The sequence below is a fragment of the Panicum virgatum genome, chromosome 6N, assembly GCF_016808335.1.
Source record: "Panicum virgatum strain AP13 chromosome 6N, P.virgatum_v5, whole genome shotgun sequence".
Taxonomy (NCBI): Eukaryota; Viridiplantae; Streptophyta; class Magnoliopsida; order Poales; family Poaceae; genus Panicum; species Panicum virgatum.
The window spans coordinates 21,963,171-21,978,416 of NC_053150.1; the positions used below are offsets into that span (position 1 = coordinate 21,963,171).

The following is a 15,246-nucleotide window of genomic DNA, read 5'->3' on the forward strand; positions in this document are numbered from 1 at the left end:
ATTCAAAAATCCAAATCAAACATGTAGCATAATAACAAACAGACAATTTCCACAACTTAGCCGAGTTTAGCAAAAAGACTCGACTAACACAACGCGTCGCAGAACATGCTATCGTATTATTATAAAAAGGTCACCTAGCTATACTCATGGTGGTCAGATGACTGATTCAGGACAAAATCTATGAAAACTATTCTTCAGAGAGAGAAATCAAGGCAAGACGGGTAAAAAGTCAAAGAAGTCAAGGGGTATAATAGTAAAATAATTTCAGCAGGCAAGGATTGGAGAGAAGAAGTCCTAAAACACGACCAGTTCTATCTAGGCTTCGTCCTACAGTCGATATGGCTCTGATACCACTCTGTAACACCCGGTTTATAAAAGAACATAAACCGAGCAATCATATACGTGCCAGGATCAAGTCACACGTATATACAACAGAATGAACAGTATATCATAGCACATATCACGTAAAAAGATATAATAAAGCGAATACGAATGTTATTTAAGTAACACCCGGTTTATAAAAGAACATAAACCGAGCAATCATATACGTGCCAGGATCAAGTCACACGTATATACAACAGAATGAACAGTATATCATAGCACATATCACGTAAAAAGATATAATAAAGCGAATACGAATGTTATTTATTACAATAATGACGAGAATGTCTGATACAGCGGAAGCGAAGTACAAATACGAATAATGCTCTCCGAAGCTGAAGCAGGGCGCCACAGGGACGTCGACTGGGAGACGAACGCCTAGAAGTCCTCGTAGTCCTGGTAGCGCTGGACGAACTCCCTCGTGTCGTCAGGAACTGAGCAGCAGTAGCGTATCCAAGAGAAAAAAGTAGAGAAGAGGCAAGAGTGAGTACACAACTTGTACTCAACAAGTATAACACAAACTATGAGGCTCTAAGGTTGGCTGACTCAACTGCATTAGCTTTTAAGTGTTGGCAAGATTTTATTAAAGCTATTTACTACGAGTTGATGAATTACCATTAACCCGGTTACATAGTAATAAGTCAAATTTAATCATGATACTACTGAGAACCAAACCGAAACCAAGCCACCAAGGTAACCCCGAGAGGCACCTCCCTCGTCGGAAGGAGACAACCCCACTAATCAAAAGGAGGATCTGGGCCGCTCATAACCGTGAGCACGGCTAGTATACCAATTTTACACTCTGCAGAGGTTGCACATCTTTACCCACAAGTCGTGAGCTACGCCAGTTGTTCATCACACTTCCTTAGGTGAGATGACTAGCGACTCACTACGAGGCCATTACAAAGAATCTTACTTCAGTCGGCTTCCAAACGAAGACAAACTTCTGCAAGCGTTGCTCCCGAGTCTTGACCAAGAAAAGGAAGATGACCACGAGGCGAGTGATCAAGAAACCAGCACCAGCTTCCCCGAGTCCATCAGAGTCCAACACCAACCAGGTAACTCACCTTTCTAAAACTTCTTCTTTGTTGCACACACATGTACTCTAGTTGACTGTAGTTCTAGTTCCAGGACACAGCTGAAGAAATCCCCAATGTAGAAAGCCTGGAACAACATGAGATGGCTGCAACTCCTGATGCACTGATGGAGGCAAACAAGCCGATACAGTCAATGTTCTTGATGTCAACACAAGCTCTAACAGGATGATTGCTCCTGAACCACCCAACGCTTCTTCTTCAAAACAGGTAACATTACAAAACCAATTCTGAACCAGCCGATAGCTCCATAAATGCATTTTGCTCTAACTCCAGATATGTCCATAGAGCTTGGATATTTCAGGTTTGCTTTCCTTTGACCCGGCATCAATGGGTCTGACTGTCCTTGGAGCAGAGACATCATCTTTGCAGCAATCGGCTAACTTGGCACATCAGCTTCAACTCATCAAGGATCTACTATCTGCTTCGATCACTGCTCTGGTTGATGATTCCAGCAAGATAAAGAACATCTTCGAGCAAATAGAATCCCAACTCCCGGAACCATTGCAAATCAAGCTCTGGCCAGCCAGCAACCTTCCATTCTTTCGGATAGAAGTGAATAAAGCACAACAAAGGATGGAAGCACAAAGCTGACATTACCCAAAAGTGCAAGGCCCTCAACCAGAAGAAGGCAACTCTAGATATCAAAGCTGACGTGTCTGCCAACATGAACCTACTCGACCTCCTGAAGAAAGAACTGGTGGAACTCGAAGAAAAAGTCCACACCACCAAGAAACTCATCCAAGCCGAGGAAGCTTTCATTGCAAACTCCAAACAAGAAACCCAGGAAATAGCCGAGTAGATACAAGCAGAGTTTGCAGAGATAAGCACCTTGAGTCGGCAGATAGTAACAGGCGATGACAAGGATGACAAAGCAATCATAGCACGAGCAGATACCGTCCGCACAGAAGCGATCCACGCCATAGAAGAATTCCTGAACCAGTAGATAGGCTGAAGAAACAATTAGTACTGCCTGTTAACCTGAAACTTGTAACTGTTTTAAAAACATCTTAAGTCGATGGTTACACATTGGCTGTTCGCTTCTCATATATATTTTTACTAGCCAACTCAAAGTGTTGGCTTCTTCTCTCTTTTTTTTTACCGGCCAACTCAACGTGTTGGCCTTTCTCAGTACAGCCGGATGGACCTCATCGGCTCTTGTTATTCGCTTTCCCACATGCTCGGGAAATACTTCTTGAGATGTTGGCCATTGACAGCAACAGGAAACTTGACGCCGTCCAATTCCTCGAGCATGTATGCATTCCCAGGCAAAACCTGATCAACCTTGTACGGCCCGTGCCAAGTTGGAGACCACTTGCCATATTTTCTATCTTTAGTTCCCAATGGTAAAACTGCCTCCCAAACCAAATCTCCAACCTGGAAATTCTCTGGCTTGACCTTCTTATTGTACGCACGAGCGACTTTAGCCTTGTTTTCCTTGATCTTTTCTAATGACCAGAGTCTTAGCTCCGTCAAGTCCTCCACATTGTCATTCATCAAGGCTGCATATTGTTCAGCAGATAGATCATTCTGAAACTCAACACGCCTTGATCCGGCCGTAATTTCCCATGGTAGCACAGCGTCTTGGCCGTAGACTTAATGGTACGGCGATGTCTTGGTGGACCCATGACATGAAATACGATATGCCCACAAAGTTTCTGACAACACCTCATGCTAGCGCCTAGGATATTCATCGATCTTTCTCTTTACGAGCTTGATGAGGCTCTGGTTGGATGCTTCAGCCTATCCATTAGCTTGGGCATAATATGGAGATGATCTGATCAGCTTAATTCCAATGTCATCGGCAAACTTCCTGAACTCCTCTGATATAAAGACCGATCCTCCATCGGTCGTAATGGTCTGAGGGATCCCAAATCTGTGAATGATGTGCTCTTTGACAAAGCTGATCACATCTCTTGACGCTACTGTCCTCATGGGCACTGCCTCCACCCACTTTGTGAAATAATCTGTACCAGCTAAGACCCATTGGTGACCCTTGCTAGATGACGGGTTGATCTGACCAATCATGTCCATGGCCCAACCTCTGAATGGCCACGGCTTGATGATAGGATTCATTACTGATGCTGGCACTATCTGAATTTTGCCAAACCTCTGACATGCCTGACATCCTTTGTAATATTTGAAGCAATCATCAAGCATGGTAGGCCAGTAATAACCCAATTGCCTAATCAGCCACTTCATCTTATGAGCCGATTGGTGAGTACCGCAAGCTCCTTCATGAACCTCATGCAAGAGACGATTTGACTCTGAAGGTCCCAGACATTTAAGCAGTAGTCCTTCCAAGGTCCTGTAGAACATGTCATCCCCTATCAGAACATACTTCATAGTCTTAAGCCTTATCCTTCTGGGTGCCCCCCGAGCCGAATCCTTCAAGTAATTGAAGATATCGGCTCTCCAGTCTCCGGGTTCTAGAAACTGAACCTCCACATTGATTCCGTCGGCTGTCTCCTTGTAGCCGAAAGCCATTTGTGCTAAATCATTGGCTTCATTGTTCAGAGTCCTGCGTATCCAGTGGAAATTGATGTACCTGAATTGTGACATCAACTCACGGCACTGCATCCATATTGGAAAAAGAGCCTCGCTCTCACATCTATATTCCTCCGTGAGCTGAGAAATCACCAGCTTTGAATCTCCAAAAATTTCCACCGCTTCTGCACCAGCTTCGAGGAGTAGTTCCATCCCTTTGCGATCGGCTTCATATTCCACCAAATTATTGGTGTATGGGGCAGTCATCCTGATGGAAAAGGAGTAAGTCGCCCCTCGAGGCGACACCAACAGAATTCCCACACCGCACCCATCATCACAAGCCGATCCGTCAAAAAACATAGCCCAAGCACGAATAAATAATGCAGCAATATCAGTGCTGATCCTGTCTGCAACAAGATCCGCCAGTGCTTGTCCTTTGACTGCTTTCGCAAGCTAATACCGAATATCAAACTCTGACAATGCAAACATCCATTTTCCAAGCCGGCCTTTCAGGACAGGAGCCGACAGCATGTGCTTTATGACATCCGATTTGCATATGACAATTGTTTCCGCCGAGAGCAAAATATGACGAAGCTTTGTACATGTAAAGTATAAGCAAAGGCAAAGCTTCTCGATTTCAGGATACCTAGTCTCGGCGTCTAACATGCGCCTGCTGAGGTAGAAAACCACCCTCTCCTGGCCGTCGTGCTTCTGGACTAACACCGAAGCAATGGAAGTGTCACCCACGGACAGGTACACGTAGAACGGCCTATCTTGCTGAGGAGGAACCAACCCTGGAGGCTTTGACAAATATTCTTTGATTTCATCGAAAGCTTGCTGCTGTTTTGCCCCCCAGTGAAACTCATCATCGGATTTGATCTTCACTAAACCCATGAACGGTTCGATGCGCCCAGACAGATTAGAAATAAATCGTCTGACAAAGTTAATTTTACCGATGAGCTTCTGCAACTCTTTCTTCATAGTAGGTGGCTTCATCGTCTTTACAGCTTCTTGACTCTTCAGGCCGATCTCGATTCCCCGTTCATGCACCAGGAATCCCAGAAATTGACCGGCCGATACTCCAAAGGCACATTTCTTTGGGTTCATTTTGAGCCCAAACCTTCGAGTCCGCTCCAAAACTTGACGCAGATCTTCTAGATGCCCCCAGCTGATTTGGACTTGACCACGACATCATCAATATAGATCTCTACCAGTTTGCCGATGAGATCATGAAAAATGTAATTCATGGCACGTTGGTACGTTGCACCGTTATTTTTCAGTCCAAAGGTCATAACCAAGTACTCGAACAAGCCGACCGCGCCTGGTACTATAAACGCGGTCTTGTTCACGTCTTCTGGGGCCATGAAGATCTGGTTGTAGCCGGCATTACCGTCCATAAAACTCATCATTTTGTGGCCGGCAGCTGCGTTGATCAATGTCTCTGCAACAGGCATCGGGTATTCGTCCTTTGGCGTTGCTCTGTTGAGATCTCTAAAATCGACGCAGGCACGCCATCGGCCATCCTTCTTTTGCACCGGCACCATGCTAGAGATCCATTCTGCATACCGGCACAGCCTGATGAACCCAGCATCCAACATCTTCTCCACCTCTTTCTTGACTTCTTCAAGGACTTCGGCCTTCATCTGACGTGATCGTTGCTGAAACGGCCGAAACCCTTTCTTGAGCGGGAGCCGATGCTCGACGATGCTTCTATCCAGACCGGGCATCTCAGTGTAGTCCCATGCGAAGTAATCCCGGTACTCTTTTAGCAGTGCAATCATCTCCTCTCGCAAAACCGGATCCAACTTTTTGCTGATAAATGTCGATCGTGGCTTATCCCTAGGACCAATGTCAACTTCTTCCAAATCATCAGCTGACGTGAACCCGTATCCTAGCTTGCCGTCATCTAAAAAACCAGCTGCGAACACAGGCGAGTCCTCGTTATCCTCAAGATCAGTAGTAAACACAGGGAGATGACAAGAAAAAATATTTGGCCAACCGCACGGGCTGGCCACTTCCATACTTCCATTATCATTCGGAACCAAATAGTCAATGAGTGGCCAACTGCCAGAGCAGGCCATCGTGTGTACATGATGTAACAATTCCGAACCCAAACAGGATTTTTCTATTTTTTGGGGCCGGTCGCTGGGACCGGCCTCTCTATCTCTATTACATCCTGCGGCATGCCAGGATGCACCTATTCTGTGAGGCCAGTGGATAAGACCAACCTCAGTTTGTTTTTTGTCGCTTCGATCCGATCACAATCTTCCAGGGCGATCCCTGAGATCGGCTCTTGCCCTTCCACATCCCAGGCATTCATGTCTGCGAGCGAGACCTTGCTAGAGTCATCTGCACGGACCACCTCCACTTCATCGCCATCCCATTGGACGAGATACTGATGCATTGTGGAAGGGATACAACAGTTGGCGTGAATCCAATCCCTCCAGAGCAATACCGTGTATGTACTTTTGCTGTTGACGATGAAGAACGAAGTCGGGATCGTCTTGCGGCCCATTGTCAACTCCACATTAAGAACCCCCATTGCCTCTGATGGTTGTCTGTTGAAGTAATTGAGCATTACATTGGTCTAGATCAGGTCGGCAGAAGAACGACCCAATCGGCGCAGCACAGAGTACGGCATCAGGATGACTGCGGCGCCAGTATCGACCAACATCCTATTCACAGGCTTGCCATTGATGAAGCCCTTGAGATACAATCCCTTCAGGTGCTTGTAGCTTTTCTCCTTGGGCTTCTCGAAGATGATTGGCTGTGGGCCGAGATCCAGCTGCGCGATGGCCAATTCTTCCGGTTGGGGTGCCCGAAACTCTGATGGGAGCACGAACACCATGTTCACATCAGCCGATGGCCTCTCATCGGCTTTTGTCTGCTTGGGGCGCCACTCTTTTCTTGGAGGGAACCTTTCCTCCCTTCGCGGTCGCCTGACTTGCTCCGCGAGATCCGGACGCGCTTTCCTCAGCACGTCGAGGTATTTTGCTTCTGCCTCTTCCAGATTGCGCAAGCGCTGCACTCTGCGCTTCTGCGAGTGATTAAGCCCGTCAGGACACCACCGTGGACGATGGTACCTATCTTCTTCTTCTGGCTCGGAATCACCCCTGGATGGCCGCCTCACATGGTCATCATGACGTGTTCTGGGCCCTAAGCGCCGGAACACCGATGTCTCGTCCTGCTGGCATCCTCGAGGCCTGCACTCCAAGCAATCATCTATAGTAGGCAATCGGCTCATGCCGGAATTCCAGTAGTACCTGAAGAACGGGCAGTTCCAGTGGTCGCGTATAGCCTGGCGTCTCCCCAGTGTCCTTCCTGTGCGGTGCTCGTATTCATCCTCTTCCGATTCGTATCGGCGGCGCAACTTGTACTGGTACTGGTACTTTTCCAGAAGCCGATTAGAAGCTGGAAGCTGATTGCGGATGTGACGCACTTGCTCTTCAGTCACATGCTGCTGTTCCAGTTTGCGTTCATCCTGTGGCCGTTTGCCAGAAGCGGCCTCTCTCCTCTGCTTGTCATGGCGGCGCATGGGTCCCACCATGTTGATCCTGGCCCTCGGATCCGAAATCTGACAGCTCCACCACGTTAGCTTGTGGGAAGGGCTTTGTGTCAACCTTCATCGTGTGTTGAGCCAGGATTAATCGGCCTTGCTTGATAGCCAATTGTATCTGACGACGTAGCTCCTTGCATTCACCCGTGGAATGAGTGAACGAGTGGCGCCATTTGCAATACAGCCTTCCTTTCAACTCTTGTGCCGTTGGTAGCTTGTGATTCTCTTGGAGCTTCAACTATTTTTCTTTGAGGAGCAGATCAAATATCTGCTCTGCTTTGGTCATGTCAAAGTCGAAGCCCTTCACAAGCCCCTGCTGTTTGATCCACTTGCACAGGACAGGGTTTGCCCCCCGAGTCCACTCTGCCACGGCCACTTCTTGCTCCTCGCCAGAGTCATCAGATTCATCCGCCTGGGCCATGTTTACATGGCGCTTGAACTTGTCCTGGTACAGCTTAGGATGGTAGTGCTCATATGATGTAAGCTTCTGCACTAGGTGTGCCAGGGACGTGAACTCCAACTAGAAAGCCAGATCCTTGATCGGCTTAGCGAGCCCCAGAACAGCCAGATCGACTGCCTCCTTTTCTGTGATGCGTGATGAGTAGCATCGGTTCTTGACTTCTCTGAAGCGCTGTATGTACTCGGAGACAGTTTCCGTACGCTTCTGCCTGACTTGGGCGAGGTCGGCAATCCCAGCTTCAGCAGCCTCTGAATGATACTGGGTATGGAATTGATCTTCCAGCTGCCTCCAAGTTCGAATCGAATCCGGAGCCAATGATGCATACCATCCAAAAGCTGGGCCTGTAAGAGATTGGCCGAAGAACCGGACCCTCAGAGGATCCGATACTGAGATCATCCCAAGCTGGGTTAAGTATCGGCTCACATGCTCTATGGAGCTAGCTCCTTCTGATCCGTTGAATTTGGTGAACTCAGGAAGCTGATACTTGGGAGGCAACGGGATCAAGTCGTAGTCACTTGGATACGGCTTGGAATAGCCGGTCGCTTTCCTCTTGGGAAGGATGCCGAACTGGTCTCTCAGTATTGCACTGACCTGCTCCACACTAAGAACTCCTGGGGCCGATGGCTCAGCACTGGGCCCAGTAGCGTACTTTGCCAGCCACGCTTGTTTCTCCGCGTCTGCTCCAGAAGCTCCTGGGTTTACCATCTACACCGAGCATGTTGGATTGACGCTGTCAGGGATGTAGGTGCACGTGTAGCCGTGCGGGATCTCCTTGGGTGGCTCGGTGAGGAATTGGCCTTCTCCAGGATCACCGCCGATCTTGTGGATGACGTAGATCGGCGCACTCTGTGGTTTTGGAGCCGCAAATGAGAATGGCAATAGCGGTCTAGAATGCAGTGCAGCTTCCTCTGTGTGACTCCCCAGGGTTGGTCCCGATGGAGAGTACTGCTTCTTGATTATCTCCTGGATGACGTGATGTGCCACGCGCTCGAGCTCATTCATCAGGCTCTGAGAGTGCCGATGAAGCGTATGGGCAACCATGTAGTTCATCTCCTGACGTAGGGCTCTGGTGCGCTCCTCTGACGGTACAGACAAATCTACGTTGTCGAGAGCGCCTTCAGGCGAGAACCCCTTCCACTTAATGCCATGGTTGCGGGTCCTCTCAAAAGAGCCGATGAGATCGGCTTCCAACAGAGCTTTGATCTCATCATACTTCTTCTTGTGTTCAGGAGGGAGCTCTTCGTACGTGACGGGCTTGGGAGCGGGTTCTTGATCTTGAGCTCCAGACATTGTTGCAATGGAAGTTGTTGGCGAGAAGGGTCCCACCGGGCGTGTCAGAATGTGTTGTCGGTCGAAACCCACCGGCGAGCAGCGACAGGAAACACGAAGAGCTGGGAGGTCGCCGGGGCGCTAGCAGGCACTGCTCCCTCGTCGATGGCCCGCAATTCCGTCACGCGCCCGGAGATTCCGTGGAAAGCCGGGCGTGCCACCTGACCTATACCCGATCAGGAGGGTGCGAACGTGCTCCAAACAGTTTCCTGCGTACAAAGACACGTGCAAACGTAAAACCGAGCCGTGGTCGGCTCCCCGGGACAACTCTTGCATCGGCTTTAAAGAGCCGATTGAGTCCCGGTGTCAGATTGGATCTGTATCTATCCGGATATTGATGAATAAAGCGAATGACTGTAAAGCTGCTTCAATTAAATCTAACTAATCTAATCCACGATGGTAACAACTTCACTGCTAGATCAGAACATCCTACACATGACTGGGCCTAATGAACATAACAGACAACTAAACCATAATCCAAAACAGAGGCCTAAGAACTAGCAAGAGCCGATTCCCGGAACAATGCCTATCAAGGCTAAGATAAAGCATCTACTACACCACCGGATCATCCAATCCGTTTGCAAGGCCTAACCTAGCAGATATTGCGCCAACTCTTAAGATAAGAGCAAACCATAACAGATTAGATCTACTAGACATAAAAGAAGCAGGATGTTGCCTCTGTGCAACTAATTCTATGCGACGAGAACTAGCATAAGATTGAAATGTGACTGCACAGAGACAACATGATATTCGTAGATGATAAGCAACGAAGCATAATAGATCTACTAAAAGCCATGCTACGAACATCAGGATAACTAGCATTACTCGCCATCAAAAACGCTTCAGTACGAGTAATACCAAGGTAAAAGCAAAAACAACGCTGCCCTGATCGCGAGAAGCGATCAGGGCAGCATGGCGCTTACTTGGATGAAACCCTAAGATTAGGGGTGGTGATGTGCCGAGAGTTGTTGTTTGCGAGACGTGATGATGCTCTCCTTTCATGAATAACATAAGGTACATATTTATAGTCCGGAGACTTGGGAAACAATCTAAACTAATCTTGTCCCGATCGGACTCTATCTCTAATCTAAAGATACATGGCCCATGTGGCCCAAATGCTCACGCAGGAGCCGATTTACAAGTCTTCTTCAATCATCTGCTTTAAGCCCATCCTGCTTTCGTCCCATAAATTAATCCTGTTAATTTATGGCGATAACAAGATGTTATTGCAAATCAAGTGGTGACTGCCCTTGGAAACTAAAAGGCACCAAACATAAAGGGCAAAAGACTGTAGAGGTGAGTACATTGATTTGTTTTGATTAATTATCTATTTTTTGGAGAATTAATATGGTTCTTGTTATTGCTTTACAAGTGACAGTTTTGTATGATCACCATACATGTGTTTCTACCATGAGGGTCAAAACTAAAACTCCGTCTCAGAAGTGGGTAGCTAGCAAGTCCGTGGATATCCTTAGAGATCATCCAAAAATTGGTGCTAAGGAATTGCAGGACAAGTTGCAGAGTGAACACAAGGTCACAATTCCCTATGATACTGTATGGCGGGGTAGAAAAAAAGCTCTTGCTAAGGTTTATGGTACATGGGAAGAGAGTTTCGAGTTGTTGTTTAAGTGGAAGGCCGAGTTACTTAAGAGATGTCCTAGAAGTGTCGTGGAGATTGAGGTACTGGAACTTGATGGTGAAGTCTATTTCCATTGTTTTTTCTGTGCTCTTAAACCATGCATAGATGGTTTCTTGGAATGATGTCATCCTCATTTGAGCATAGATGCTACGACAGTTAATGGAAGGTGGAATGGCCATTTAGCCGCAGCTGTAGGAGTTGATGGTCACAATTGGATGTATCCAGTTGCTTATGGCTTCATAGCTTCTGAAACACAAGACAATTGGACTTGGTTCATGGAACAATTAAAGAAGGCAATAGGTGATCCTCCACTTCTTGCTATTTGTTCAGATGCTTGCAAGGGCTTAGAGAATGCTATGAAGAATATTTTCCCAAATGCAGAGCAAAGAGAATGCTTTTACCATCTCATGAAATATTTGACATAAGGTATAGAGGGTTCGGGCAGATGTACCCTGCAGCAAGGGCTTACAGAGAAGACATATTCTACGACCATATTGCAACCATTATGTCTCAATCATCAGAAGCAGTGCAGTGGTTAAAAGCCCATCATAATCTATTGTGGTATAGATGTGGCTTCAATCCAGAGATTAAATGTGACTACATCACTAATAATATTGTAGAGTCTTTCAGTAACTGGATTAGAGACCATAAAGACTTACCTGTGGCCAATCTTGCTGATAAGATTCGAGAAATGATCATGCGATTATGGAACAAGATAAGAGACATTGCATACAGCCTACCTGCAGACAGGATACTTCCATCTATTATGATTCAGCTAAAGGCAAATACTAGAGGTTTGGGGCACTTGAGAATTGTACCATCTGCTAATTGGAGTGCAGAGGTCTGGGACCAAAGCAGAAAAGTTGAGAGGCATATAGTGAAGTTAAATCAAAGGACCTGTACATGTCTTGAATGGCAGCACACTGGTAAGCCATGTCAACATGTATTGACCTTTTTAAGTAGCCAACGGGGACTTGACCTTGAACAGTTTGTGCATGAATACTACTCAGTGGATAGAATTAGGGCTGCTTATGGTAGAGAGAATGAGCCAATGACAGATAAAACACAATGGCCAAGGGTGGAACTACCATTTGTTGTTGGTGCACCTCTTGCTAATGGAGATGCAGGGAGACAAAGAAAACATAGGCTGAAAGGATTTATGGAGGGTGGCCACAAGAAGAAAACTGCAAAAGATGGTGAAGGTTCATCCGAAGTTGCAGGAGCAAATGGAGGTGACAATGGTACTGCCCCAATCAATGCAAAGGGACAGAAAATGATTAGAGGACCTATGACCGGCGCGAGGTGTGGTGAAAAGGGTCACAGGCAAGCAAGTTCTAAGTGCAAACTCAATGGGACAGCGAAAAAGAGGTAACTAATGATTTCCTTCATGTACAATTTGAATACTACCATATGTTTTTATAAATTTAATTTATTTTAATTTAGGAAGTGGAAGCAACCAAGTAAGAATGTTACAAAAGCTGTGCCAGAAGAACATAGCACGCCAAATAGGCCAACAAGAGAAGCAATACTACGGAATAGTCCAGGAAGGAGTACTAGAAGGTAAGGATTACTTAGAAATTTACTATATCATAAGTTGTTTACATAAATCTAATTGTCATGCCATATTTCTGTGCAGCAAGCTTGCATCCTTATTAGGAGAGGGCAACTCTTCACAACCTGCCGCTACTAGTAGTCTTGAAAGGATGCCTACTGCGGCCGCACCAAAAAAGATGACTCCAAAAAGGAGGCTTCGTATTGGATGAATGTTAGCCATTAGTTTTTGTGCTCAGAATATTTTGTCGGCATAGTATGAGATGTAAACTTATATTTTATTTCATATCAGATGGAACTCTTCTAGATTAAAATTATGGTTATGTGAGATAAACTAGTCTACTTTAAATTCATGGAATTTCGTGATGAAATCATGGTTATTGTGTACGCATGGGACTCGACGTTGATTGCAAAACTACGTTATTTGTGTTTATTATTGTGCCCAAATTTTTTTGCACATTTTGCTGTGTTCATCACTATGTAGCAGCGGTGGCCAGGCCTGCTACACGCTTGCGGCAACGGCAGCAGACTGCCTGCCAGGGGCAGCGGCGTGCGGCACGCCCGCGGCAGTGGCAGCAGCCTGCCTGCCTGCCTGCAAGGGTGGTGGCGGGCCAACCAGCCTGCTAGGCAGGGGCGGCAGCAGTGCTGCAGTGCCTGGCCACCGCTGCAGTGCGGCAGGGGCGGCGGCAGAGCCTGCCCTGGCGACAGGAGACGAGAGCAGCGACTCAATCGTCCAGAAGCTGATGCAAATACAGAGGGGCAAGAGAGACATTTCACCCTCTCAAATACCTGAAAAGGAAAAAAGAAGAGGGAAAATACCCCAAATGGCAGTATAATCAAGTGACTAACGTTTGGTGTCCCGTTTTTACGAAGTTGATGTTTGGAATGGCAAAATTGCGAAGCGCAACATTTGGAGTCCCAAATATGCAATTTTCACATCTACCAAACCACTTGACAAAGATAATTCAAAATTTTACAGTAAGTTCTTCATTCAGTTACCTACAAATTTCATGTTGAATGATTTTTCAAATGAGCAACTTAAGATGGTCGAAAAATTTCATTTAGACAGACTCCTCTGAATTTACAAATTTGCAGAAGGTTACAATAAATTCGAAAACACTAGGGTAGAGAACTTCAAAAATTCTTAAATTTTTACAGTAGGTTGGACTTTTAAGTAGCTACATTTCATATTACAGCCCAAACTTGATTTGAGGTGATTTTTAAATTTTAAAAATTTGAGGAATCTAGAGTTACCTGTGTTCATAGATTCTCTAGATGATCCTTAGGGATGGATATTTAACCTTTTCGATTGCGGTTTCCTTTAAACATTTCTTTGCTGAAGATTTAGATGAACGCAGATCCTAATTGTCCTCACCAAAGAAAAGAATTGACAAGTAGCCTTGGACTTATGCAGTTAGTTTACGGTGGCATATATAATACGTCTCTCGTTATATAATTACTCAATATAGCTATCTAGACTAGGAGTCGGTTTCGAGTTAGCCTACCTGCAGAAAATTGATAGTATATAAATGAACCTTCCATGCCAGCACTCACGAAAGTGTTCCCATACATTATCAATCACTATAGAATCGGCATCCATACAATTATCATCGTATGGACAATGTTAAGCATATGTCATTAAGATAACATATTGACTGTGTACCGTCGTAAACAGGGAATTGAATTCCAATTTTTGAACCACTACTCCCCATATAATCAACCAATGGTTGGTAAATGGGCAGCATTGCAAGTAGGCCACTGCTTGAGCTTCAGCGTTTGGCTCAAATCACCGATGGGAAGGTCCGACTCCTTCAGCTGACTGAGCAAGCATACCTCCGCGGTGATGTGTCGATACAGAATTTAAACTGCGGAATTTAAATATGAGAAACTAATGTTCTGGAAGTTAGCCATACAGTATAAGCCACCTGATTATACCCATAAGATCCCCTAGGGCTTTACGTTCTAGACTTGTCCTTGGAGATCCTAGACTTTTTCAAAAACTTTAGTAGTTTTGAAGTCAAGTTTTAGATTTGTTGTTTAGAAAACAGAGGCTGCCATCTCTGGTAGGCTGTCTGCGAACTCTGATACCAGCTATGGCGGAACCACCCAAAATAAACTGGGTTGAGTGCGGTAATCATCGTTGCTAGGCAACTCTGATCAAAGGACCGCACTACACAGCTGTTCCTCGAGTAAAGTCTCGATTAAAGCCACGCTTTCCAGGATCAAACAGACAACACCCACACGAAGTTGAGCCCAGAGATTACAACATAAATCATTTCATACATCTCAGAGTTATACAGCGGAATTTAAATTTATTACAAACCAGTGTAGCAAAGTAAAGTACTACAGAAGTCTTAACTAATACCGTTCATCAGAGTTCTTTATTGCTGCAAAATGATGAAAATAGCTAATGTCATAATGATGTCACGATGAAGCCCGTACGAGACATCAATCAGTAGAGTTAGTGTTGGCCGGGGAAACAACCCACTCCATAGACCAACCCGAAAGTAAAGCAGTTAAACCGGCAAACATATCTTCTACAACAATACCTGAAAACAAAGCCACAAGCAAGACTGAGTATACTAATACTTAGCAAGGCTTACCCGTCATCGGATATACCTTAGTCTATTAACTAGACATGCAAGGCTTTTTGGCTGGAGGGGTTTATTTTGCCGAAAAAGCAACTAAGAGTAGGTCCTTAATTTCAGATTTTAGCTTTTTCATATTCTAGTACAATTAACCATTCTAG

At 45.7% G+C, this 15,246-nt stretch overlaps 1 protein-coding gene across 1 annotated transcript; it reads left to right on the forward strand.

Moving 5' to 3' along the window:
• The first annotated feature begins 11,650 nt into the window (after positions 1-11,650).
• LOC120677549 lies at positions 11,651-12,709 on the forward strand. Its single transcript, XM_039958701.1, has 3 exons — positions 11,651-12,314; positions 12,390-12,506; positions 12,583-12,709. The coding sequence occupies exons 1-3, from the start codon at positions 11,713-11,715 to the stop codon at positions 12,707-12,709; spliced, it is 846 nt and encodes a 281-aa protein (XP_039814635.1). The 5' UTR covers positions 11,651-11,712.
• Positions 12,710-15,246: the final 2,537 nt, after the last annotated feature.